The 26,918-nt window shown below is 34.5% G+C and overlaps 1 protein-coding gene across 1 annotated transcript in view; it reads left to right on the plus strand.

Moving 5' to 3' along the window:
- The window catches only part of LOC140168490 (carboxypeptidase B-like), a 39,333-nt gene extending 14,004 nt beyond the window's left edge, over positions 1-25,329 (plus strand). Inside the window, exons 2-10 of the mRNA XM_072191890.1 lie at positions 258-342; positions 13,032-13,256; positions 16,917-17,018; positions 18,348-18,449; positions 19,601-19,711; positions 20,023-20,113; positions 21,215-21,429; positions 22,905-22,989; positions 24,292-25,329. Of these exons, the coding sequence (XP_072047991.1) occupies positions 258-342; positions 13,032-13,256; positions 16,917-17,018; positions 18,348-18,449; positions 19,601-19,711; positions 20,023-20,113; positions 21,215-21,429; positions 22,905-22,989; positions 24,292-24,491 (1,216 nt within the window). The 3' untranslated portion in view covers positions 24,492-25,329. The remainder of the gene's footprint in view (positions 1-257; positions 343-13,031; positions 13,257-16,916; positions 17,019-18,347; positions 18,450-19,600; positions 19,712-20,022; positions 20,114-21,214; positions 21,430-22,904; positions 22,990-24,291) is intronic.
- The last annotated feature ends 1,589 nt before the right edge of the window (positions 25,330-26,918 follow it).

Consider the following 26,918-nt stretch of genomic DNA (forward strand, 5'->3'; position numbering starts at 1 on the left):
GGTATAGGCGAGAAGAACGAGACTCTGGGGAGAGTAGGAGAGAGAATAGGGGAAGAGGAAGGGCGAGAGGATAGGGGAGCATAGGTGAGATGTATGTATTTTGCTTTCCGGGGACAAGAAACTAATTTTTTTTAAATCCTTTTGGAAGGTATTTACATGTATTTATAGAAGTAAAGAGTCAAAGATCTCCACACTCTCGATCATAATAAGCCATAGTGTATATTTATCATCATATTATTTTCGTACTATTGTTTTAGGTACAAAACCTACAGACTTGAGCCTACAGAAAGACATCACGTGAGATGGTTAAGAGATTTAAAGCATGCAAGTGAATCTAAAGAGGTATGTATATGAACAATTCCATCCGTTTACAAAAACAACTTGATGTTTCCAACATGCTTGCATCCTGGCCCCATCTCCAGCTGTTAAGGTACTTCATATGATAATTCAGATTTTATCTTAAAAGTTTTTTTGGGTTTTTTAGAAAGAGAAATCAATGTAAGAAAAAGTGTCATTTTGAGATATTCTTGCTCTTGGACTGTAGTTTAAAAATACAAGTTTTGTATTCTTCGAAAAATACTCCCCTCATAGGTATGAATATAAATGAGAGCTGATTAGTGCATACATATATTTTTAATAATTGAGAATCACTTGAGAATTATAAGATTCAATCACCCTTACCCTGGCTACAACCCCTGCAGGGGAACTAGAACTTCTTTCCTTGGCGGATATTTAATATATAAATAGGTATCAAACAAAGGTAACAATTAAACTGCTTTCAAACACTAAAATAAACAGAAACGTTTATTTTACTTGATTTTTTTTAATATACACGGGCAAAAGTATTGGACAATCGATCAAGGTGAACTCCATGTATTCACTTTATACAAATACAAAGATTCAAAATGCAACGTAAAGCATACATGCCTATTTTTAGAATTTCATGAGCTAAAGTTATTAATATTAACATTTATACTTCATTGTTATATTCTTGTTCATTGATTGGTTAAAAGTGGATCACATGATCAAAATAAGTTCTACTATCAGTACTACCATCCCTATAGTACCTGTAAGCCGTAAATAGTATTTTCAATGTCCCGGATGAGCCGTAAATTGTACATCCAGGCCGTAAATTTACTTTTGATCATGTCTTCCGCGTGCGTGCATCCGATGCGATATACACTTGATAAGTACTAAATTTATTTACGGCCTGGAGGTACAATTTACGGCTCATCCGAGACATTGAAAATACTATTTACGGCTTAGAACAATTGCCATATCGTGGATTTCTCGCTGCTATAATTAGGCCGATTTTGGCATTTTTACTATTATTTCGATAAGGGATCGGATAGTAACGTTTGCACAGTGTTTTTGTGTTACCTGAGAGCACATCAGAATCATCACGTTACATTCTGAATACGAGGAATGTCCTAATATCAAATAATTTTGGTTTTTTTTTCTTTATGGCAAATTAATTAAAATTGATATTTTTGACACTTTTAAGTGTTAAAACACTTCTCGAAGTAAACGTTATGAATCTAATGATAAGTACTTAAAGTGTATGTAGCTGAAGAAAAACCCGGCCAACGTTTGAAAATGTTGACGTTTTTTTTACGATATACATTTTCCCCCAAAGACCTATCTTTAGGTGTGTTGTTGTTTTGTTTTGTTTTGTTTTGTTTGTTTGTTTTGTTTGTTTGGGGAGAAGTTTCCATACAAAAGATTAAAATGTTAAATATCAAAATATTAATTTTCAATAATTTGCCACATCATTTGTTTTATAATGCGATTTTCTTTGATATCAGAAGGATAATCTTCGTATTCAGAATGCAATTTGGTGTGTCTGATGTGCTCTTAGGTCCCACAAAAAATATTGTGCAAACGTTGCTATCCGATTCCTTCAGGTCACCCATTTAAAAATGAAAAATTCCTTGCCCTCTTTTTCAATTCGCTTTTGTGTTAACGTGGAATTTAAGAACATTACCGTAGAAAATAAGGTTACCGTACGTGGAAAGATCGAAATACCAATAATTGCCTATGGTATTGCTTTGTGGTCTATCAGGGAGTTGAAGATATTCTCCCACCTAATTTTCATTTTGATGATATCAAAATATGTGGGCGATCAGCGTAGTTAACATATACACCGTCATAATAGGGCGCAATGGTGTGGCATTTGCTACTATAGTACGCCCATAAAGAAGTTACATTCGTGTAATTTTTACCAGCTCAAATTTAAGTCTCAAATATATAAAGAATATAAAGTCGAAGCCATTTCGTTCTTATTTGAACAATAACGGTTGAAAAAATGAGTTATATTCGTAAAATGTTGTCTCGTAAAAATGGGCTACCCTATTTGAAATCCATAACCACCTATATTGGAGACATAACCTTAGTCTCTTTGATTGGTTGTTTTGGTACTACCCGTATACAAAGGTCAATAAAACGTGTAAATATAACATATTGAAGTTTATAATTTGCTTTTTTTTTTAAGCTGACATGATCAAATATGAGATTATTTCAGTCAAAATAACATGTACACAGGCGTTTCTCTTCTCTTTTTGTCCAATGTTTTTCTCTTCTTTTTTTTTCTTTGCACCCGGTGATTCTAGCTTCAACGGTTTGTATTATGTAATATTTAGGGTATTTGCTTCTTAGTATTTTTTGATATTACATCTTGGACGACCGTGACCAGCCCGGGTGATCAGCAGTAACATGTAAAATATGTTCCCATTCTTTTGTTACCCCCATTTCCAACCTGTAGATCTGTTCATTTCATCTTCTCTGATATACAGTTGTCATGGATGGTTTTTGCAATACATAATTATTGTGGTCTAAAGATTATACATAGTGGAGAATGAGTAATGAACTTTGTATTTTCTTTAAATAAAAATTAATTATTCAATTATTCAAATTATTCAAAATAAATCTTACTGTCCATTTTGTCTCGGTCGGATAATCATTTCCCTTACGAAAGATTATCATATCAGTCATTGAACCCACGCAAACTTAGCATATTAATCATCAGTTAAGTGGTTTTAAACAATATAACAAGGAAAGACTGATGACTGATGGCAAAACCTATCAAAATGCTACATCTACCGTAAGGATCAAATTTATCTTGACAATATTGTGTTAGTAAATAACATCTGTCGCTCGTAATAAAACATGAACGCTGACTTTAATTGGCTCTTGAGATAGGCGATAAAACACGGGTTACCTGCAAGAAACACTCAGACACACGGTACCGAATGTTTATCAAGCATTTGAAACTAGGGGACAAGTTAATTTGAATTCCGATAGATCTACTATGCACTTTAAGTTTTTTTACTCATATCCGACGGAGAAATGCCCGGAGTCCTTTACTCTTTACACGGGTGGCGTTAAGTTTCACAATACAAAGTACTAACGATTTTCATGAACATTTACAACAAAATGAGATGGTTACCTGTCATAAGATAAATAGGTATGATTAAACAGCGCGCTTCGACTATATTTATAAATACGTATTTATGAATACGCACGTGGCCCATGGGTACGACATACTTAGACCAGTAAGCGTGACCAAATCCTCATGCATTGATACAGAAATGATTAGGAACTATGTAAATAAATATCATCAAATTTAAGTATTAATTGAGCTGCAAAATTATTACACATGTGGGATTCCGAATTTGTAATATGTTATCAAAAACAACATTGTGAAAGTATTCGACGACGGAAACAAATATTTAATTGCAATTCTGGGTAAAAACCACATGTGCCTGCTAACGGTCAAAAAAAATTTATTGCATGAGGTGAAAGGGCTTTGGTAGTAGGTTACAAAAAGTCACATCAAAAATTCCTCCGGAGCTTGTTGCCATAGCAACGGCAGTTTTTATGATTTTCGTGATTTTTGCTTATTTTGGGGTGAAAATAAGGGAAAATATGTACTTTTCTGAATTGCTCCTGACTTTAAATTTGAGGTCACATTAAAAAAGCAACCTTACCACCATAAAGTATTATCTTTGTGCTTTCCCCAGATGCAAAAAATATTTCAATAATATTTCTCCATGTGCAATTTTAGGGCTGGGCAACATTGCCAATTAAGCACTTTTGAAAAAATGCAATTTTACCCTATCTTTGAAGTCTGAAAACTAATTTTGCTTGAGCACCCAGAATTATTTCCTCTTTGATGGTACTTGAGCAGACATTGCCCCTTTCAAATTTGGTAAAATTCTCTGGGGCTATTTGACCTGTAAAGCCAGTGTTGCCAGAAAGTTTGATAATTTTCAAAAATGCATTTTTCGAAATAATGCATTTTTCTACATGTTTACTCATGTAACCTTTAATACCACCAACTTAATTGAAATATTTGCACACTTTGCACACATGATTAGACACACACTGCAACAGAAGCAACACTTTGCGGCTGGGGACAAGTCCTGTCCTGCAAAAACCGGTATTGCCAGAAAATCTTACTTCATTAATCCAAATTTCCAATTTGTGCATTTTACAATATTATGTATTCGGTTAAGTTTATACTATCAATGGTAGTTGAATATAATGTGCATTTAAACATCATCTGATACAATACATGTTCAGACACATGGGCAAGTTTCTCGACAGGTGGCTTAGTAAGCCTTAGGCTTAGGCGACCTTGAGGATACTATAGGCTAAAGCCTAGTTTTGACCCAAAATAGTAATTTTTACATGGACATTTTTTTGAAATATGACAAATGCATCTTGGAAAGTGTATCAGTTTATTAAGATGGATGTTAAATCAAAAAAGTGACCTATGATTTTGACCTATGACCTTTTGCAATTCATAAGTAGGCCTAAAATGCCGGTTTTCAATGATATTGTTCATTTTGGGTAAAATGGACCCTTTTTACCATTTTTAGCAATTGTTTGCATTACAAAAGTTTTAAATTACACTTAACTTTATTGATAAATAGGGCTTCTTTAATTTTAGGCTATTGAGAGAATTCAACAAGTGTGCAGTTTCCATGGCAACGACCATTAATGCTCATTTTTAAGCAAATATCTGTGAAATAGAGCTAATTTCCCAGTAAAATTAGCAAAAAATGGGCGTAAAAGGCAGTTTCCTTGTAAACTGGCATCTCTTTGAATTCTCCTAATAGCTTAAAATGTTATGCCAATCAAACAATATTTGAGGCTTTATGATAATCCTGTTAATGAGAATACACGAAACTGCTGATTCTTGATTACGAATCCACAAGGCATAGCCGAGTGAACTCGTATCAAGGAATAACAGTTTCAAGTGTATTCGCTGAATTAAACCATTGCTTTATACTAACAATACGCTCTAAAACTGTGGATTCTTGCATAGAAACGTGTCAAGTGTTCATTCGTAGAAAATAATCTTCAGTAATGAATAGACGTCATAGCAATGGTTTAAGTACATTTTCCAGACATAATTTGTGTGATCTAGCCTGTAAATATATCAGATATTTTGTGTAATCTATAGTGAGAATGATGAGTTTTAAACCTGACTCATCAGGCTTTCGTAGACTACATCTACACAATATTTAGCGAAACATGGCACACAAGGCTAACAAAGAATCGAGGCTATATTGTAGATGAATCCAATTTCATGCATTCCTACACCTCAATGGCAGCCATAGCTGGCCATAGCTGCCCCCCTTAGGTCTATCCCACCTGAAATGTGAAATGATGTGGCCTTGGCAGTGGCGGATCCAGGGCAGTCATAGGGGGGATTTGAGAAAAAATCGAGAAAAATGTACGAAATGGAGTGGCCCTCCCGTCCCACTTGGGCCCTGCATATTGGCGGGCCCGCATTAATTTTCACATGCTTTTAGGACGAGGACCCGCCTTCAAGCAATACCTAAAATAATCGCCTTTCCTCCCTTTTCTCTTCTCTTTTCCCCTTCCCTTTCTCTTCTCTTCTTTTTTTTGGAAGGGGGGGCGGCCGGAACGAGGGGTCCGGGCCCACTGCCCCTCCCCCAAATCCGCGCCGGGGTCTTGGCGGGGATATGAAACTGCTCTCCCTTCCACCCAATGATCATACCATGATACTTTTGGAATGGCAATTTTTAACCAAATTGATAGCATATAGGCCTACACATACAGATAGAAAATTATCTTGAGGATTGTGTTAGAAACAAGGGGAAATCGGGAAAATAGGGAGTGTTTTAATTGCAACAGCCTATCATGACCCACTAGCTTCTTCACCAGTTGGATTATTATTTGCATTGTAAACATGGTAAATATTGTCTGCACGGTTGTTTCGATGTGAACACATGTGATGTTACCTTTCCACCCTGGACAAGTATATATTCAACAGGTCCTGTATCAACGTAAAAGTAGAAGTCAAATTTATGGTATCAAGACGGATGTCTTAATTTAGGAGAGAAATTCAATAAGGGTGTCAAATAATGCAAATGTCAATATTGATGCCCCCCATGGGAGTTTTAAGTTTATATTATTGTGCGTATCATTAATTTTACATGGCTACGTTTTCAAACAAATGCACGCATGTTTGACGAACTCAAAAATTACTGGTAAGCCTGTGGGTAAATTAATTGTCATATAATCTGGCAATACCATCATTGCCTAAGTTTCAAAACCTGTTTGTGATGGTGGTTAAAAAGGGTCAATTTTTGCCCAAAATGACCAAAATCATTAAAAACCTGCATTTTAGGCCTAGGCCTACTAATGAATTCCAAGAGGTCATAGGTAAAAATAGGTCACAGAAAAATATTGTGATTTACTTTTTTTGATCCAAACGTCCATCTTAGTAAGCTGATACACTTTTTAAGGTGCATATATCATTTTCCAAAAAATTTTCTATGTAAAAATTACTATTGTGGGTCAAAAGTAGGCTTAGTATCCTATAGGTCGCCAAAGCCTAAGGCTTACTAAGCCACCTGTCGAGAAACTCGCCCATGTGTCTGAACCTGTATTGTATCAGATCAAAGTATCAGATGATGTTTAAATGCACATTATATTCAACTAACATTGATACTATATTAATTAATAAAATATGATTTTCTGGCAATACCGGTTTTTGCAGGACAGGACTTGAACCCAGCCTCAAAGTGTTGCTTACGTTGCAGTGTGTGTCTAAATCATGTATGCAAAGTGTGCAAATATTTGAATTAAGTTGGTGGTATTAAAGGTTACATGAGTAAATATGTAGAAAATGCATTATTTTGAAAAATGCATTTTTTGAAAATTATCAAACTTTCTGGCAACACTGGCTTTACAGGTCAAATAGCCCCAGAGTTTTTTTACCAAATTTGGAAGGGGCAATGTCTGCCCAAGTACCAACAAAGAGGAAATAATTCTGGGTGCTCAAGCAAAATTAGTTTTTAGATTTCAAAGATAGGGTAAAAATTGCATTTTTTCAAAAGTGCTAAAATTGGCAATGTTGCCCAGCCCTAAAATTGCACATGGGGAAATATTATTGAAATATTTTTTGCATCTGGGGAAAGCACAAAGATAATACTTTATGGTGGTAAGGTTGCTTTTTTAATGTGACCTCAAATTTTAAGTCAGGAGCAATTCAGAAAAGTACATATTTTCCCTTATTTTCACCCCAAAATAAGCAAAAATCACGAAAATCATAAAAACTGCCGTTGCTATGGCAACAAGCTCCGGAGGAATTTTTGATGTGACTTTTTGTAACCTACTACCAAAGCCCTTTCACCTCATGCAATAAAAATTTTTTGACCGTTAGCAGGCACATGTGGTTTTTACCCAGAATTGCAATTAACGACGGGAACGTTTACAATATAATCACAAAATTGAACAAAATAGACAATGTTGCTGCACATGCAGTAGTCTCATGTTGTACCGCCTTTGCATTCGAATGTATAAGACCACTCGCTATGAAGAAGTTCACTACGACACTTTTATTATAGTAATAGAGTAATGGCATAAGTCAATTTTAATGGGAAGAGAGAATAATGTTTGTTTGATAGCAACTAATACAATAAATTGGCGACCAGGTCGATTGAGAATGAGCGATATGGAAAGCAAGCATATATTATTGATATTTGCCATAGTTTGTTTAACAGAAGCATAACATTATATAACTATTATTGGAAAAGTTTTACATATCCTAATACGTGACTTATCTATAATATTGTATTAAAATATTATTATCATATACTTCATTTTATCAAACCTAGCAATATAATATTACTATCGTATTGTTCTTTCAGCAGGTTCCGTGCAATTTACAACAACTTGACATCTTGAAAGTTTAATTGTTTAAGCACGCGCAATATTAAATTGAACGTGAAGTGAAAAGTATAAGTGTTTCACCGAAGTATGAAAGCCAAAGTCATTAAGTCTGCTAGTAGTAGTTTTACCCCACTCATCAAAGGCATAGCGATATGGTCCATTTTTCATACGTTGTACAACTATTATAATATTGTTATGTAATAGATCAATTGACAAAGTGCCGAATACGTAATATCGCTGTTCGGAGTATGTTAGGTCGTATAATCGAGGTGGAATACGCATTCAAGCACATATAACAATAGCACTCATCCTTAATTTGGGGCTTTTGTGCCGAATTATGAAATATTTGGAATTTTTAGGAAGTGCGTAAAAGTAAAGCAAAAAGTAATAAAAACTGAGCGAGCAAATAGCGGCAGTGCTGTGAAAATGTGAAACTTCAACTGAATTGTATTCTGCATAAGGTGTCTGAACATCAACATTGACTGAAATGTCAAGTGTTAATATAATGGTCGTTTTTAATAATTATAATAAAAGGTTTTTGTCATATTGGTCTTATCAACTCTTACCAATGCAAACGATACGATTGTTAATAGATATTTTTTAGAAATACTGACCATGCCTTTAGGTCACAATGTATCATTTCCTCAGTGCTCTAGAATCAGGAAAAGCTGACCTTGTAGTAGTAGTTTACTATTGATAAAGATCGTCATTGACGCTTCGAAAATGACGTATGCATCAATCTTTTGTGTGTTGAAGCAAATCAGCGTCATACGAAGCACAACATAAACAGGTGGACATTGTTTCCGATTTTTGCTGCAATTTGTCATTGTTTACTTATGGTATTTTCCAGCCATTTTTTAATATTGTCTGTCGTTAATAATGACAATCTTATTTCAAAGGCAAACAGCTCTGTTGGTAAATACGCTATGCTAATATGCTATGGCAAGTGGCAGGAGTTTAGGTTTCAGTCGACTCTAAAATCATGAAACAAGGTAAAATTGTATTTTTATCGAACATTCAGTAAACAAAAGGTTCCGATTCTATGGGCGCACGCTAGATAATCACACTCTGAATAACGCTTTACTGTACGTAGATCAATTGTAACATTGGTACAAGTTTACAAAATATTGAAATTTGTATAACATTCAACATTCCTAAAAGAGTATTTTGATGATCACGCCCATGCCTAATATCGATGTAATAGTTCATAAGATACACTCTGATTTGTTTTAAAGAATCTTTAATATTTGTAGTTTCGTGTTAAATAATATATAGCAAACGGCGAAGCGTTTTATCGGACAAAATGTCAAGTGTTATTAAGCTAAAAGGTGAGGCGATGGAACACCTCCGTATATACCCTGCTTGGATGTAATAAGTTAGTGTAACAGTATAAATTACCCGCAGTGAATTGAGTTATAGCAATTTTCAGCGAATAACGGTTTACCCAGCCATTAAAACAGTAATGGTGCTACTAGAAGGTGTAGTACGTGGTTAGATAAGGTCCATTTAAATTCCATCAAGTGGTTTGTTCAGTACAGTATTTTGTTAATGAAGCTTTGATTCTTGCAATAAAAGGTTCCACTTTTTTGTATTAATTTGTTTCTTTCTTTGATTTTTCCTTTCTTTCTTCCTTCCTTCCTTTCTTCCTTCCTTCCTTTCTTTCTTTCTTTCTTAATTTCTTTCTTTGTTCTTTCTTTCTTTTTTCTATCTTTATCTTTTCTTTTGTTTTTCCAATAAAAGGTTTTGAATTCAATTTTTCTTTTTTTCTTTCTTTCTTTTTTCTTTCTTTCTTTCTTTCTTTCTTTCTTTCTTTCGTTCTTTTTCCTTTCTTTCTTTCTTTCTTTCTTTCATTATTTCTATCTTCATTCTGTCTTTTTTCTTTCTTTCTCTTTTTTTTGATTTTAGCAATAAAAGATTTCTCTTTCTTCTTTTCTTTCTTTTCTTTCTATCTTTCTTTCTTTCTTTCTTTCTTTCTTTATTCCTTTCTTTCTTTATTCCTTTCTTCATTTTTTTTTTCTTTCTTTCTCTTTTAGCAATGTAAGGTTTCTCTGTTTTTTACTTTCTTTCTTTCTTTCTTTTTCTTTTTTCCTTCTTTCTTTCTTTTCTTTCTTTCTTCCATTTTCTATCTTTCTTCCTTTAATCCTTTTTCGCATTTTTCTTCATTCCATCTTTCTTTCTTTCGTCCTATCTATCATTCTTGTCTTTTCTAATTACTTTTTCTCAGATTTCTTTCCATATACATTTTCATTATGTTTTCACAAGAGGAGTTTTGCAACATAATAAAAGACGAGATTCCATACTAGGTGAAAGTTTTATAATTAAACTTGTGGTTTAATTGGGCCTTTAAAGCAAGGTTAAACTAGGTAAATCTGACTTACTGATCAAGACAAATTCAAAAACGGACGATTGTATTTACAAATCTGTCAAATCCGTTGGAAGCAGGATTTATTTCCGCACATTTTGACACCTCATTTGTAGCAATTGACTAATTATTGACGTCACAGCGTACATTTAAAAGATTTGAAAGTTGCAGTAAATTATTGTATTGATTTTGTATTTAGTATTATGGAAGGAAATCTGTGTAATGATATCTGAGTGTTTTGTATTGTATGTAAGTGCAACTTTCTAATCTGGACCTCACTACATTAAATCGACCGGTGTTTTATTGTTTTGTGGACTATCGTATCAAATGAGATGTCAAAATACGCAGAAATATAAAATCTGCTTCCAAAACATTTGATAGATTTGAATACAATAGCCCCTTTTTGAATGTTGACCATTATTTAAGGGAGTTAGTTATTTTTTTAGAGATGACGGATTTCTCCGTTCTCTTATACACCACGATATTAGCTTAGATCACTGAATACGACGTGGAAAAGTAGCATAGCCGAAAGCCTTGCTTTGTCGCATCATCGTATATTAATCCCATACCTGCGTGATGTACTTAACTTAGTGCTGGTCTGTCGATTTATAACATAAGCGATATTTTAATCATTGGAGGGTTATTGCAAAGCATTAGGCAGTATAATTTCACTTATTTTATATATCATATTAAACTTTAAAATAATTGTGAAATAACTAGACATCGGGTACGAACAGTACGAACATCTCTTGTGTGAGTAAATTTATATGAAGTGTAAAGCGCTCCCTAAAAGTTTGAACAACTCTGTGTAACATTTGAATTGATTGACAGTTAAAAATAAATAAACAGCTTGTTTAATTTTCTTTTTGAATATTTTCAGCAAGATTGTTAATTTCACCTGTTAAACTGTTAAACAGGGTTATTAAACTTTCAAATGGGGCTTTAACAGTGTATAAAGGGTTAAGGAAAAACTGTAAAAAAACCCGAGGCATAAAATAGAACGTATCAGTCACCATGAAGTTTAACCTTATAGATGAAATGAGGCGGATTTGAGGAATTACTAAGTAACACATCTTCTTTTTAAGAGCACGCAATGCTATTGGCTAGTAAGGAGCAGAATTCCTCAGGCTTTTCTGAATTATTGACAAAGAACAAGGTGTTTAAAGTGGATAAATTTGCACTTAATGTAGGGACAGATAAAATGGATTAGGGGTCATGAGAGATAAAATCATATGATAGAGTCAGATGTAAACAATGCAAAGGACTTAAAGGTCTTCCCGTGAATCATCCGTAACCTTGGGTAATGCTATACATTATACACGTTACGACTCATTTTGTCCCATTATTGACTGAACAATTTTTGCTCCATTTTTACACCGAACATACAAGGTGTAAAAAAATGATTTGTAACCATCAATATCCAGTGAATATGGACAAGACTGTCACATCAAAATGCAGCATAACAACCACCTTATCTGATGTTGAATTTGGAAAACAGATAATAAAGCTGATGGGTACCAATCATTTTGATACACCCTGTAGTCGTTAACATGTGCTATTGCCATATTATTAAAAAGAGGGAAAGTAGCTTACACAACTAACATAAGCTGTTACTACAGGACATGTTGTATTCATATGAATCATGTAAGTGACACCATAATGTACTAATCACATGGTAACATCATATACATGGGATGCTAGCTATGATGTACTCTTGAGTACATCTTTTCCCGTTAAAACGTTGTTATTTGCGCGATCTTCTACATAGGCCCTAATAAGTACAGATTGCAGAATATTGAAATGCCATTCGTTAAGATTTAAATGCATGTAATGGAACAAGACTCGTCCTCATTTTGTGTCATGTTTAACAAATCAATACAAAGCGCCAAGACACACCCACCCCAGCCACCACACACCCCTACTCCATAACCAACCTCCCATACTTCTATTATTCACACCATCACACAAACAGACACACCCCAAATACATAATAGACACACGCAACACGCTAAACAACCTCCCAGCAAGCCAGCGTACACCCCACTCAACCCGCTAAACAACCCCTCACCACACACATACTCCCACCCCATACCACAAAAAGGAACAGCAAAGAAAACATGGTAAAGCCTGTTTACAACTATGTGTCAAAACACTATGATATGTGATGCGATCAAGCAAAATCAGTCGGAACTCGGAAATATTGATTTTGAGATATAGCCAAATACAGGAATTATTTCCTTTTGTTTCCTTTTGTTTTGTAATCTGTATAATTGTTCAATTTCAATGGAGTTTTCTGCAAAATGTAGCTTTGTAAATGTTTTTTTACTATATATCCTATAAGAAACTGAAAATTTAATATTTCCGAGTTCCGACTGATTTTGCTTGATCGCATCACATATTTACCGTACCAATATCAAGGTCCAGCTGAACATACATGTTCTTATTGTTTTATATTTAATAGATTGACTTCTGGAGCTTACCACATCATCCTCATGAAACGGTGGACATTATGGTACGACCAACCTCACAAGCCCATCTTGAAAAATCTCTTGAACAGCAACAAGTGCCGTATAACGTCATTATTGGTAACGTTCAAGACGTGATTGATGGACAGCATGGTAGTGAGGAGGAGACGGCTCCGGGGCAGGAATTGTTTGACTACTCGAGATATCATACGTATGAAGAGGTGGGTTAATGTTGGCCTAGGGTTATTTGAAGACCTGATGATTATCACACTGCACTAACACAAACTAACTGTGAATGTTTTTGATAGCAAAGTGGTCAACCAAGACTATAGTATATTTAATAGACTCTAAAATACAATATTTTGTAACACACAATTAGATATGTTTAATGAATGAAAGAATACATGAATCAATGTCCACCCAGTAAACACGAAACGTTATTTCAAAAGTTTTAAACATATTTATTAATGCTTTTTGGTTTTGTTAAAAAAACGTTTTGATAGCATTAACTATCGGGTTATATAAAGGTTATTAAAACGTTTTGTATCAAACACACTGCAACCACATTTTAAGAATGTCAAAAAGGTTATAATTGTAAAATATTTTTTGCAACACTTAAATAACCCCAACAAACACAAAAACGCTTTGAATAAGTTATATGTTGGCTTTTGGTTTAGGTAAAAACGTTTTAATTACATTAAAATGTCGGATTATATAAAGGTCACGAAAACATTATAAAACGTTTTGTACGAAACACACTACAACAATATTTTTTAAATGTTTTCAAAATGTTATTGTAAACTATTTCTGGAAACACGTTTTTCCAAATATTTTGTCAACACTTATATAATATTATGATAAAATATTTGCACCCAGCAAACACAGAACTGTTCTTTTTTTTTCAAAACGTTTTAATAACATTTAAATGTCGGGTTCATGAAAGGTCATGAAAACGTTTTTAAAACGTTATTGCAAATATTTTGGGCAAACATTTTTCGCAAAATATTTTTCCAACGTCAAAATAACATTCTGTTTAGAATATTTTGAATCAAGTTTTCAAAAATGTTTTTGGAATGTTATTAAAACGTTTTTAATACCCTTTATATAACCCAACATTTAAAGTTTTCTGTAAAATATTTTACAGTTGCTGAGCAGTAGATTATCAAAAATTTTTTTTTAATGTTATGAAAATGTTTTATACCCTTAATATACCCTTTATATAACCCGACATTTAAACGTTTTCTGAAATTCTGACAACCTTTTATAACATTTTGCGAATTATGTCGAAACGTTTTGTGTTTGCTGGGACATTTGTTAGAATATTTTGTAGTGTTTTTCAAAAATGATATAAAAAACGTATCCCTACACTTAAATGTTTTTGTTTACAATATTGTCTAATTTGAGAATAATTTCCAAAATTGGTGTGAACTCATACTAATACCAAGCCAGAGAAGGACAAGTGTAGAAATTGTATACAGCAGTGACATGTTGCCCCTGCGAGATGTTCAAAATATGTAAGGACTTTTCCGGTGCCATAAGGTGATCTTATAGACGCTGATGGCGCTACTTGACTAATGACGCACTATGATGTACTGATGAACATCATAATTACGTGGAATGATTACATTGATGTACACCGCCCTACGCCATATGGTAGAGTGCACCATCATACGCCACATTGATTTACACCGTCTTACCCCATACATAAATTCGCCTAGCCCTATTTCATTAAAATTAAATTGACAAAAAGGAAACTAGTTTGGCAGAGGAGGGACTCGAAATATACAGTGTGTATTGTGTCAGCCTTTACCACTTAGTCACACGCTTTATGAATTACCATCTTAACATTTGAAACTATATCCAACATAGAAATAACAATATTATGACAAGCAAAGACAAAAAACCGTATCATATTTTACTTTTTTATCTGCTTAAAAACATTAATGTTTTTAACACTAGCTATACTGTTGATGACTGTGTGTTTCTGTGTCCAATATTGTACCATACATAAATACGACAATATCAGTAATACAAGTACCATTTTGTTCTTTTTTTTCTCTCTTTTTTGTGAAGAGGCTCTGGATTTTAACACTTAAACGTAACTTACTCATAGTACCCGAAAGTTTACTTCAGAAATAAAAAGATCAGAGTACCATAAAGCATATTTTCAGTCCTCAATTTCACTAAATTCAAAATTCAATACAAAAAGCCATCGTTTCATAAATGGCTGCAACATTATAATGTTTTACAATCAAATATTTAACTCATCAAATTTAAGTCAAAGTTCTACCTATGGAATAACTGAAAACCTACCTTTTCAACGATTTTCCTTATTTTCTCTTAATGTACGATCTTATAATAATAATAATAATAATAATAATAATAATAATAATAATAATAATAATAATAATAATAATAATAATAATAATAATAATAATAATAATACATTTTTAGCATATTTGTAATACATACACATTTCCCAACTTAACCAGTCAAATTCGTTGTTTAGTCAGGTCAACAGAATAATGTTAGTATAATGTCATAATTCGCACTGCCATAGAACTCCACAAAAATACCCAGTAGGGTTTATTTTCATTTACCGCGTTATTTCTGCTTGAAATGGAGAGAAACCTTTGCTGATAGTTATTAGAATAACAAAGCTAAAATTAGATAAAAATTGAACATTCAATGTATCATAAATTACGTCTATGAAATATTATACAATGATCTTAGACTCTTAAGAAAATCTTCTTTAAATACTAAAAGGTTAGTATAACACTTAATTTTGATACAAAAAGTGAAGTGCACCATTCGAGCATTTGTTACGTCGTAGGTACCATGGGTAGAGCTATAAAGTCGGTCTTGGCTAATATCCCAGTGGGCGCAAAACTCACGACCAGCCAGAGCGCAACTACGATATGGAAGTAGCTTAGCTACGTCACCGTTATTAGAACAGATAAAATTCTCATTTCGCTACCATAGCAATAGATGAATACAATTTTCGACTTTATCGCCCTGCACTACAACGTTCACGCGTTACCTATGCATTGAACTATACCATGCTGATCACTCGCACCTGTAAGATTAGTATTTTTGAAAACAGCGGTATTATATACAATCTATGATTGAAGACATACTCAGTTATGAGTGCATCATGTTTGTAGTGCAGGCCGATATAGTCAAAAAAATATTCATCTATTGCTGTGGCAGGTAATCCGATTATGACGTCGCTTATACAGAATCCCCCCCCCCCCCATATAGCGTAACATAATTTATCTAGGGACAAAGGGATTTTGGGCTATGTCCTTCTTCAGGGTGATGTCTATGGGCTATTCTAAAGGGCTCTTAGTTTGACAGATCAATATTCACTCGCCATACTCATAGCGTGTTTTGAGAGTAAAGTCTTTGTAAAGTTTATCTTTTTTATTCAAGTTGATATAACTTGGCAAACTAAAAGTAGCATCGTGCCAAATGAGATATCAAAATATGCAGAACAAAATTTTCCATCTATTGAATACTCTCTTAAAACCAAAGATTGAAAAATCAATCTTAAAGATTGTGTTGAGGGAAAAGTCTAAAATTAGATTGAAAATGCAACGGAATTTAGTTTAAATTTTCAATCTTTCTTTCTGATTTCTCAATCTTAATCTGGACTTTTCCCTCACCCCAATCTTTCCATTTAAGAGAGTACTTCATTTGGTAAATTAGGATTAGTGTCTTTAAGATGCCGTTTTAAGTGAACGGGTACTTTTTGTGTGCAGTATAATGCGTTTGAACACTAGTGTTTTAGTTTAAAGTCGTGGCGAAGAAGAAAGTATGCCTTACTTTGAAGCTATTAGTGCATGCCCGAGCTTCTAACTTCTATGTACTTTTTACTGCAGATTCAACAGTGGATTGAAGATTTTACCGCAGAAAATAGCCATATAGCCGACGAATTGTTGTTAACAACGTCATTTGAGGGCAGACCTATTAACGGCCTAAGGGTAAGTATGGGCTCGAATTTATTTTTCCATAAGATTCGTTTGATTTGATGGTTGAAACCCATTCCAAGCACTTTATTAAAATAAGTTTATTTTTTTCAGCATTCATTTTACTTTTGTTAACTGAACCCAACACAAACGTGGTTTTCAATGATGAGTAAACCCTACAAACGCCAGGAACATTTCAATTATGATATTAATGTTTTTTGTTGATCACTATATTAATTTAGTTTAAATGAAAACAAACAATCTCAAAAACACAGTTAATGTATAAAAAGCCTTTGTAGAAAACGACAACTTTTGTTTATTCATGATATTTCATCTGTAAACCGTAATACAGACTTGACATTTAATATGGAATATTTTTTCACAAAATTCCAAGACTGGTCTGGTAGGGGTCTGTATAAATCACACGAGCTAAATACCAACTGGGGTGTGGCGGGAGATGGTGTAAAATAATTAATAGGCACAAAATGTACTTTCCATTAGTTTACATTATGGCGCTCATAATGCAGTGAATTAGCCTAAAATGGCGGATTTAAGGAGACTGAATTTGATTTTTGTGGGGTAACATTTCTGAATTTGAGCAACATTATTCTGATATTATCAAATTTATTGAGGTTTAAGGTGATATTTACTGAACCTAAACACCAGTAAGTGTTCGTTCGTCAGAACTGAAATGCACTTGTAATCTACCAGTTTTGAAAGTGGGTGGAGGTTTAAAAATATGGCTCTCAAAAGTGGTACGCACTCAAAAAGTGTTAATGGCCCCCTGGGGCCAAATGTTATAAACTTACTGTACACAAAGAAACAGCATGAGTTCATTGGACAACAAGAAATCCACGAAGTTGTTCTTAACCGTAGGTTTATAACATTTGACCCCAGTGGGGCCATTCAAACTTTCTGAGTACGTACCACTTTTAAGAGCCGTATTTTTAAGCTCCTCCCATGTTCAAACAATTGGTGCATTGCAAGTGTATTTCAGCTGTGATGAATGCCAATTGGTGACCAAGTTTAAGAAATATCACCTCAAACCCCTATAAATTTGATAATAACTAAACAATGTTGCATTAAGTCCGAAATCATGTCCCCTACAAAGCTCAAATTCAACCTCCCTAAATCCGCCATTTTAGGCAAATTCGCTATGTAAGCTACTGGAAAGCACATCATCATTCAAACAATTATTTTACACCATCTCCAGACACATCATAATCAATATTTAGCCCGTGCGGTTTATGCAGACTCCATCCAGACCAGTCTTGAAATTTTGTGAAAAAATATTCCATATTAAATGTCAAGTCTGTATGTTATGTCATTTTGTTTTTTACACAGTTGGGTAAAAAGACTTCACACAGAAAAGCGGTTTATTTTCAAGCAGGAATCCATGCACGAGAATGGATATCTCCAGCGATGCTGATGTACATTACAAAATTGGTAGGTGGCACCTTTTTTCCCCATGTACTTTTTTGGCTGCTGATTTTTTTTTCCAATTTCGCAGCCGAGTCTTGCAATCTCGCAATGTGTTCGTGAATAATATGGTTGAGAAGGACACTTAGCGCCCTCTGTGTGCATGGGATTATATTGAAACTCTATGATGGTAGCTGGAAAAGTGGCGCACTTTTCTTAAACACAAAATTGACCATATTGAGCGCAGGAAATAACGTGTTTGTTTATCATTGTTGGACCGGAAGCCTAGCAGCCAAGATGCGGATTTCATTATGATGAATGTTTTGATTATTGTTATCCCTTTAAAGATTTTTGGCGCACTGTAAGGCCCTGATTTATCACCAAATGGCTCCGCGTAGTTGTGAAGTCATCCTTTGTATTCATTAAAAATAATTGACCTGTCACTTTCTTGGCTGCTGAAAGTGCTTGTTTTTAATTCCGTATAAAAGCTGGGTCTTGCAATCTCACAATGTGTTCGTGAACAATATGGTTGAGAAGGACTATTAGCGCCCTCTGTGTGCATGGAATTATATTGAAACTCTATGATGGTAGCTGGGAAAGTGGTGCACTTTTTTGTCCATATTGAGCGCAGGAAATAACGTGTTTGTTTATCATTGTTCATCATTGTTGGACCAGAAGCCTAGCAGCCAAGATGTGGATTTGATTTTTACCAATGTATTGTTCGTTGTTATCCCTTTAAATATTTTTGGCGCGCTGTAACGTCCTGATTTATCACCAAATGGCTCGGCGTAGTTGCGATGTCATCCTTTGCATCCATTAAAAAATGATTGACCTATCATCTCACTAGGGAGTAAGGACGATCAAACATCGAGACTAAAGGGATGAGACCTATTTTGATATTATACAAATATTCAAAGACCTTGACTCTTAACTATATACCTATAAGTAATTCCCTTAGCAAAATATCTGGTAATATTTATATGTTTCTAATGATCTGTTGACCAAAATTCAAAGTTGACCTGAATTTATGAAATTTCCCTATAGAGGCTCATTAGGTTTGTAGAAACTCATAATAAACATTTCATATTAACTTAACCATAAGTTCGTTTCGCGACATTGGTAGTTGTTTAAACAATTGTTATGATGTAACAACGTGAATTGTTACTTGTTAATTCCAGCTTGCAGAAAACTATGGTCGAGATAATATAGTAACACGATTTTTGGATAATTTTGATATATATATCGTGCCTCTGCTAAATGTGGATGGATATCACTACACATGGACACAGGTAAGAAACGAGATTTTAAAATGAGCCTTCATTTATTTATTATTTGTATGTGATTTTTATTCATTTTACTCTTCCCTGTATAAATCGTGACGATGTTACGTAATGGAACAATATAAGTCCCAAAATATTTTGTTAGTTAACATAATTATTTCCTCTTAACAGCACCAAGTAAACGTTGTTCCTCAATTTTTAACGTGGATTATCGTACTAACGATTGTGTGATCCATCTTGAAGGACCACGTCAGTCTGGTCTCCCACCTTAGATGTTGTAAATTTTTAATCGTAGAAATGTTCATGATCTTATTTTACAGGATCGCATGTGGCGTAAAACTCGTTCTGTAACACCAGGTAACAGATGTCCCGGCACAGATCTTAATCGCAATTATGGTTATAAATGGGGAGGTAATTGACCCTTTTTTTTTTAAATTAAAGCAACGATATTCGCCAATCATCAAGTTGGTTTTATACTCGATCGCTTTTGCAGAAAAGCGATTCTCACGCATGCCCAGTGTTTACGTCCGTTTTCAGAGCGTCAAGCCGATCAATCGATACACATCGCGGAGGCAAAAACGTCGTCGCGTTTGCAAGTTGAATAAATCTCAACTTTCAAGCGATATCGCTTGACACGTGAATGCACCAACCAATCATTTCCTATTAACTGGATCTATTATTTTGCTTATAAATTTACCTGTCTCAATAATTAACTTTCGCTAAACTAAACTTTAACGTTCTTGGAATATTTTTTACTGCACAATGATTTTTGATGTAAATATCTGGTAAATGGCCTTTGGATATAAACAACATGTCTTTATGCCATGTTATACAGTGTGAAACAAAATAAGGTGCCATTTTACAACATAATTCCACACTCAAATTGTGAGTAGATTTCAAAACTCATGGTAACCATAACGTGCACAAGATGTTTTCTTTAACTTGAGATATCAGTGATGGCAAATGATACAGAAATCACCGAGCTATGAAACAAAAACCGAGTAAGGTACAGATACTCACTTAAAGCCTGAGGAGGACGCCCTCAAAATTTTTGAAAATTTAGTTTTTTATTCGATTGTTATGTACTTTATTCAACTAACATACCCTGCAACAATCAAGATTGTAGATGTTGTAGTTTTGTCAAAATCCGAGATTTTGAATAAAACCATGAAGACGCAGGAACCGTCATTTAATTATTACGATGGAAATATTAGTGGAACGCTTACGCGATGTTCATAACACAGTACGTACATGGCGTGCAGAACTTTCACGCACCCATCACACATCAAAGGGCCGTGCTGTAGCATGACCGATGGAGTGATACGCATTGGTGACATCGGCACTGGTGGTAAATTCCAATTTTCAGTTGCTCGGTTCAAAATTAAAAGGGGACATATCTGACAGTAAACGCTAACATTTTTTATGGACATGGAAATGTTACAATATGGCTTTAAGTATTTGGAAAAAATACTTCTACATACCATCTTACGTTATCGTTTTTCCTGTTTACAGGCGAGGGTGCGTGGCATCTATCTTGTTCAGATGTTTACTGTGGTCCTCATCCTTATTCCGAGCCAGAAATAAATGGTTCTACCACATTTCTATTAAACCGAAATAAAACGCAAGATTTTGTTGCTTTTCTGGACTTCCATAGTTATTCACAGATGCTACTTTCACCTTGGTCTTACTCTGCATCTGTAACGAGTCCTCATGATTACGCTGATCAGGTATGCAGTATGAAGTATTTACAGTGCGTGAAATATTGAGGTACCCGTTATATTTACCCCTGTATATCCTGAACAAAGACAGATATGTCATAATTGGGACCAACAGCCAATAGCTGCAACGTTTAGCTCGGACACACGACCTCATTTGGTGAAATCGTGTAAGAAAAAAAAAAGACGCGATGGTCCAAAACCCAAGGAAAATGCAAATTCAAAGGTTGCACTTTGCCCATCCCATTCCTTACATGTTATGGAGTTGTACACAAAGCGCTCTCGAAAAAAAAATGGCGTCGTATCCCGTGCTTTCATTGACATAAAACATAAAAGTGCAACTTTTGACTTTGATCACCGGTTTTTTTTTAATTCTCAACCAATTTCATCAAATGACATCATAAATCAGCGCTAAAAGATACAGCTCTTGGTTTCTTGTTTTAATTTTGACATATCTTTCTTTGTTTAGAATATAAAAGGGTGAACATAACTGGTTCCTTAATACTTTTACTTTGCGCACTGTATATTGTATGGGGTGCGCTTTTGGGCCGGAGAGGCACGAGTTTAAAGGGGTGCGGTGTTGAGATGTGTGTGGGGTGGTTGTATATGCGTGTGTCGGAAGTAAAGGAACAATGCGGAATTTCATCAGATCAAATTGTGGGCTCCACGGGGATCGAAAACATTTTAACAAAGAACAGTTTGCTATTCCTCAGGTGGTTTGCTCTCTGGATAACAACGGCAACAGAGGTTTTATGTTTTACCTTTGCGGATCCAAAAATGTGACATTTTAACCGTTTTGCCTATAAAATAAGGATACAACCTTTGAGCTGGTCAAATTATACCTTTTCTGGTACACTCAGATAATGACATATGGGAAATGTTAGTAATATTAGATGAACAGAACAGCTATATCAATAGCAATATATCATAATGCATGATGGGATACTCCCTTCAGCTGCTGTGGCAATAATACCAACAATTATGGGATATTTTCATTTGGAAATCTACATGATGTATACAACCTCTCCTTTCATCAGTAGGTAATACCGAATGGATTAATATCAAACAATTCATTGATTCAACCATTACTGCTTGTAAACAGCTATGAAGTCTGGAAAAGTTGTCATTTCGTAGTGGGTGATCTTCCTGTACGTTTCATTTGAAAGTCAGTGTGACCCTTGTTAGACCAAAATCTGCTTTTTTTTTATCAAGTTTGTGAATGTTAACCTTTTTTTATATCGATGGGTTTATATTTTCTATGGGTAAATATTTACTAAATTAAGAACACAGCATATGAAAATGTCATGTGAGTATGATCCATCGCAGTCATCTGTTAGTCTAATGGTTACTAATAATGTATAATTGTTTAAATCGAATTAACCAATGCAATATTCCAAATTGTTCGTTAGACAGGTTAACATGAGTGTATGCAAAAATGATTTAACGAGAGTTAAAGTTGTAAACCGCATTTTTTTTACAATTTTCAGATGTCGGCGGCATCAAAGATGGCATCAGCACTAGAAAGAGTCCATGGTACAAAATATGAATATGGACCTTCTGTCACAACACTATGTAAGTAACATAAAAACAGGTTCAAATTTCCCCCTGTATATCCGCAGAAGCTATAGCAAGCATTGGTCTGCTTGATTGATTAAAACGTTTTTGAAAGTTAAAAAAAAAGTACAAAATAAAAAAGAAGAATTCGGCAGCATGTAAGTTGAACATTCATCCAATATCCTGTCGATTTCACAATACGTACTAGATTGTAATTTCTTTGCATGAAATACATGTATTTACGGTATTTCTCATTCAAAACGCATTATCAGACTTTCTGATTGCTGTGTCGTAGGTCCTTGAAAGGTTGTGGCGTAGTCCACTTCCTCTGTTGAGCGAAGGTTCCTCCCGCCGGACATGTATTGCTTTCTTGACCCCTCCTTCAAACCACTTATTTTCTCTTTCGAGCACTAGCACATCATTATCCTCAAATGAATGATTGGCAAATTTGAGGTGCGTGTAAACCGCTGAGTCATTCAAACCTGTAGAAATTGGTCTACGATGCTGATATATGCGTTTGTTTAGTTTCCCCAATATATGAGTCCTCGCAGTCAGAATCTTTACACAATATAACTTTGTTTATTGCTGGGGTTGTCCTTAGGATGTACCTGCTTAAGGTATTTCTAGGTTTCAAGGAGACGAGGAGGTTGTGTTTCCCGAATATGCGCTTCAAATTCTCCGAAACCCCTGCAAAATATGGGATGGTAATATTCCTAGGACGTGTCGACCTTTCAATGACCTGCGACACAGCAATTGGAAAGCTACCCCGGCGACCCCCAGTGAAGGTATACCATCAAGTGTGTCATAGGTCAATAGTTCATCATCTGACTAGTAAGTCCAGATGAACAGATTTAATATTCATTTTGTTATGTTTATAATGGCTGAGAATATTCACAAATTTATTTGCCATCTAGTACGTAATGTGAAATCGACAGGATATTGGATGAATCTTTAATTGACAGTTTGCCGAATTTTCGTGTTTTTTTTCCTTCAGATATGTTGCAATACTTTTGACCAGTGTGCATGTTATGTAATGTATAACATTACGATATTTGTGTATAATCTTTCATTTGGTCCTACCTACTGATATTGAATCAGTTGTAAATTTGAGTAAACAAAACAAAACTAAACAAAACTAACCTAAAGTGATCATTCATCTTTTATAACATGCTTAAAATATCCTTGCGACTAAGAAAACCCGATTACCTGGTAATGAGCCATGTGTATCAAGCGATGTGGTTCGCACAAGTTGTTCGCACAACAACGGTAAAGTTATGTAAGAAACAAGTTACTTATAATGACAATATGTATTCACTACAGCTGCACCAGCCTCCGGATGTAGTCAAGACTGGGCCTACGGTATTCTTGGCGTCAAATATGCATTCATAATGGAGCTACGAGATCTGGGGGACTTTGGCTTTCTATTACCAGACAACCAGATTATACCAACTGGACAAGAAACCTTTGCTGCTGTTAGAGCACTAGCTGCACACCTGCTACATGAATACATACAGGAATAAAACATTGAACCTTTTTATTACTTAACATATCAATGCAGGCTCTGAATTTGAGGTGAGCAAGGGCGATCACTCTTCTGAAAGCTCTCCTAAACTTCCTTAGGACTGAGATGTAGTGCTCGCCTGCTATTTAACATTACAATGGTGTTCAATTGAAAAAGCTCTCCGTATACTCTTCAGGAAAGCGATATGTCATTTTCAAAAGAAAATTAAACGATTTCAGTTGTGAAAGACAATGATCATCAGTATATTCTAGTAGTCATGTAATCCGTTAGAGGCATATTGTAACATTTACAAATGAAATAGAATTATATTAATTTACAAAATAGTTTGCACTCTCAGATTTGTCCCATTTTAATTTTGACCAGTTGAACCAAAACAAAGAAAATACTTATGTTGTCAATGTGTGACTGAGGTCGATCCTTTTGATGTGCCATGACATTTCCGCACGCCATGTACTTTACGATTAATATTTTTATTGTAATAACAAAACAATGCGGGCGTCCTTCTCAGCAAATGTTTCAATATGACTTTAATCGGGGGAAGTCGGTAAAGATAGGCAGAAAGTATATATTTTTCTTAGCAAATATGAAACAAATCACGGAGAACACGTTTTTTATTACTTCTTCGACCAGCGCTCGAGAAGAATGATGAATTGGGATTGCCTTAACATCATATGTCGTCAGTTCGAATACCGCTCAAGCCAATTTTTATTTGTTTACCTTCTACATTTCACAAGAAAATCGAATACCTGACTTATAGAATATAAATTTGTTCAGTTCCTAGGAAAATGTATGTAAATTATCCAATAAAAATCGCTTATCGGTAAACGACCAATCCACCTCGTAGTAAGACTAATTATTAAGCTATATAGAAGTAACAAATTAGAAAATAGAATATACAGGGTGTAACAATAAAATGTATACAATTGCATTTTGACTTTTCAGGAAAACACTAAAAGAGTTATGGCACAAATATTATATGCAATAAAATCAGTAATATATTGGCTAAAAGAAGACGTTTAGTTTGTTTCTTTACTAGCTTGGGTTCAAAAGTTATGTTCGATTAATTAAATCGTCCAGAAAACGTGTTGGGCCACTTTTGCCATGTTTGCGCATATCAAGTTTGAACCGCGTAGATATGCTTATCGTGCATTAAACATCAAAGAACTGACACAAAAGAATTATAAGTGGGGTTTCTTCATAAAATTAACATGAACATATTTCTTTTTAAAATATATAAATGAAGTCATAAAATTTCTTTCAAAATTTATTATCTTATAAATAAAGTATAGTTTGTCATATCCCTGAAATATCATTGGTAAAACTGAAAACAGTTTTTGCATCCATAAGTACAAAACAATAACATTTTGAAATTAAGTTCAGCTGGGCTTCTAGCTGTTCTGGGGCGACCACTATTGCCAGCATTTCTGTTAAAAAATTCTACATACTTCTCATAGTTATATGGAATTGTATGCCTTGATGGAAAACGCGAGTTGGGAAAATGAGCTATAAACAATCTTATGGTTTTTGCTTGACTCCATGTGCTACCAAATGTCATAACCATAAAAATATGCTTTTCCAACATGAATTGGGGTTGAACTTGTTGAGCTGCAGCCATGATTTCTAGTAAATGAGGTTGTTATGTCCATGCTTAGTTGTGACTTTCAAAAACTCAAGGAAATATTCTATTATGTAATCATTTCTACCACTTCGAATACCCCATTGTTTAAAACTACCTATCATAAGAGCACCGTCCAACTGGTCCATGGTTCAATTCTATTCAGTCACTTTTGTAACACTTAGACAAAAGTGGCCCAAGCGGTTTTAAGACTAGGTTACATAATTGGTCATATCTTCACATCTTCATATTTTATTGGAACAAAGCTGATCTGGTGGCTAAAAAACTTATCTTGACAGACATATAAATATCAAACCAAAAAACAATAGGCATACTTGTGTCATTCTCTTTTCAAAATTGTACAAATTTTATTGTTACACCCTGTATGTAGCTAGAAAAGGGGAACAAAGTCATATTTTTTGTGTTAAAATAGAAAACTGAACTCAACATGGTATGATTTCGTTTTCAATGTAATTCCTGCAGAGCTGCCCATGTTGTGGTTATCTTAGTTGCAAAGGGGTAGAAGCAACTCCAAAAACTTCATGGTAAATGATTGAGGATGACAGTACTACAATATAGTTTGAATATTTAAATATTTGGCAGCACCATTGTCTTTCATTTCATCTCAGTGTATATGAGTTGATTATTTGAAGTTTACTTTATTATTTTGTAAATCATAGAGAGTTGATATTATTAACAGATTGAATGTCTGATATTAGAAGTTATCCCAAAGAGAGCAATAAACAAGTCGAGACATCTTGCATACAGCCGAAAAGGGTTTGGTCTGTTCGCGTGAGACATTCAAAGAGA

The sequence above is a fragment of the Amphiura filiformis genome, chromosome 13, assembly GCF_039555335.1.
Source record: "Amphiura filiformis chromosome 13, Afil_fr2py, whole genome shotgun sequence".
NCBI classification, from domain to species: Eukaryota; Metazoa; Echinodermata; class Ophiuroidea; order Amphilepidida; family Amphiuridae; genus Amphiura; species Amphiura filiformis.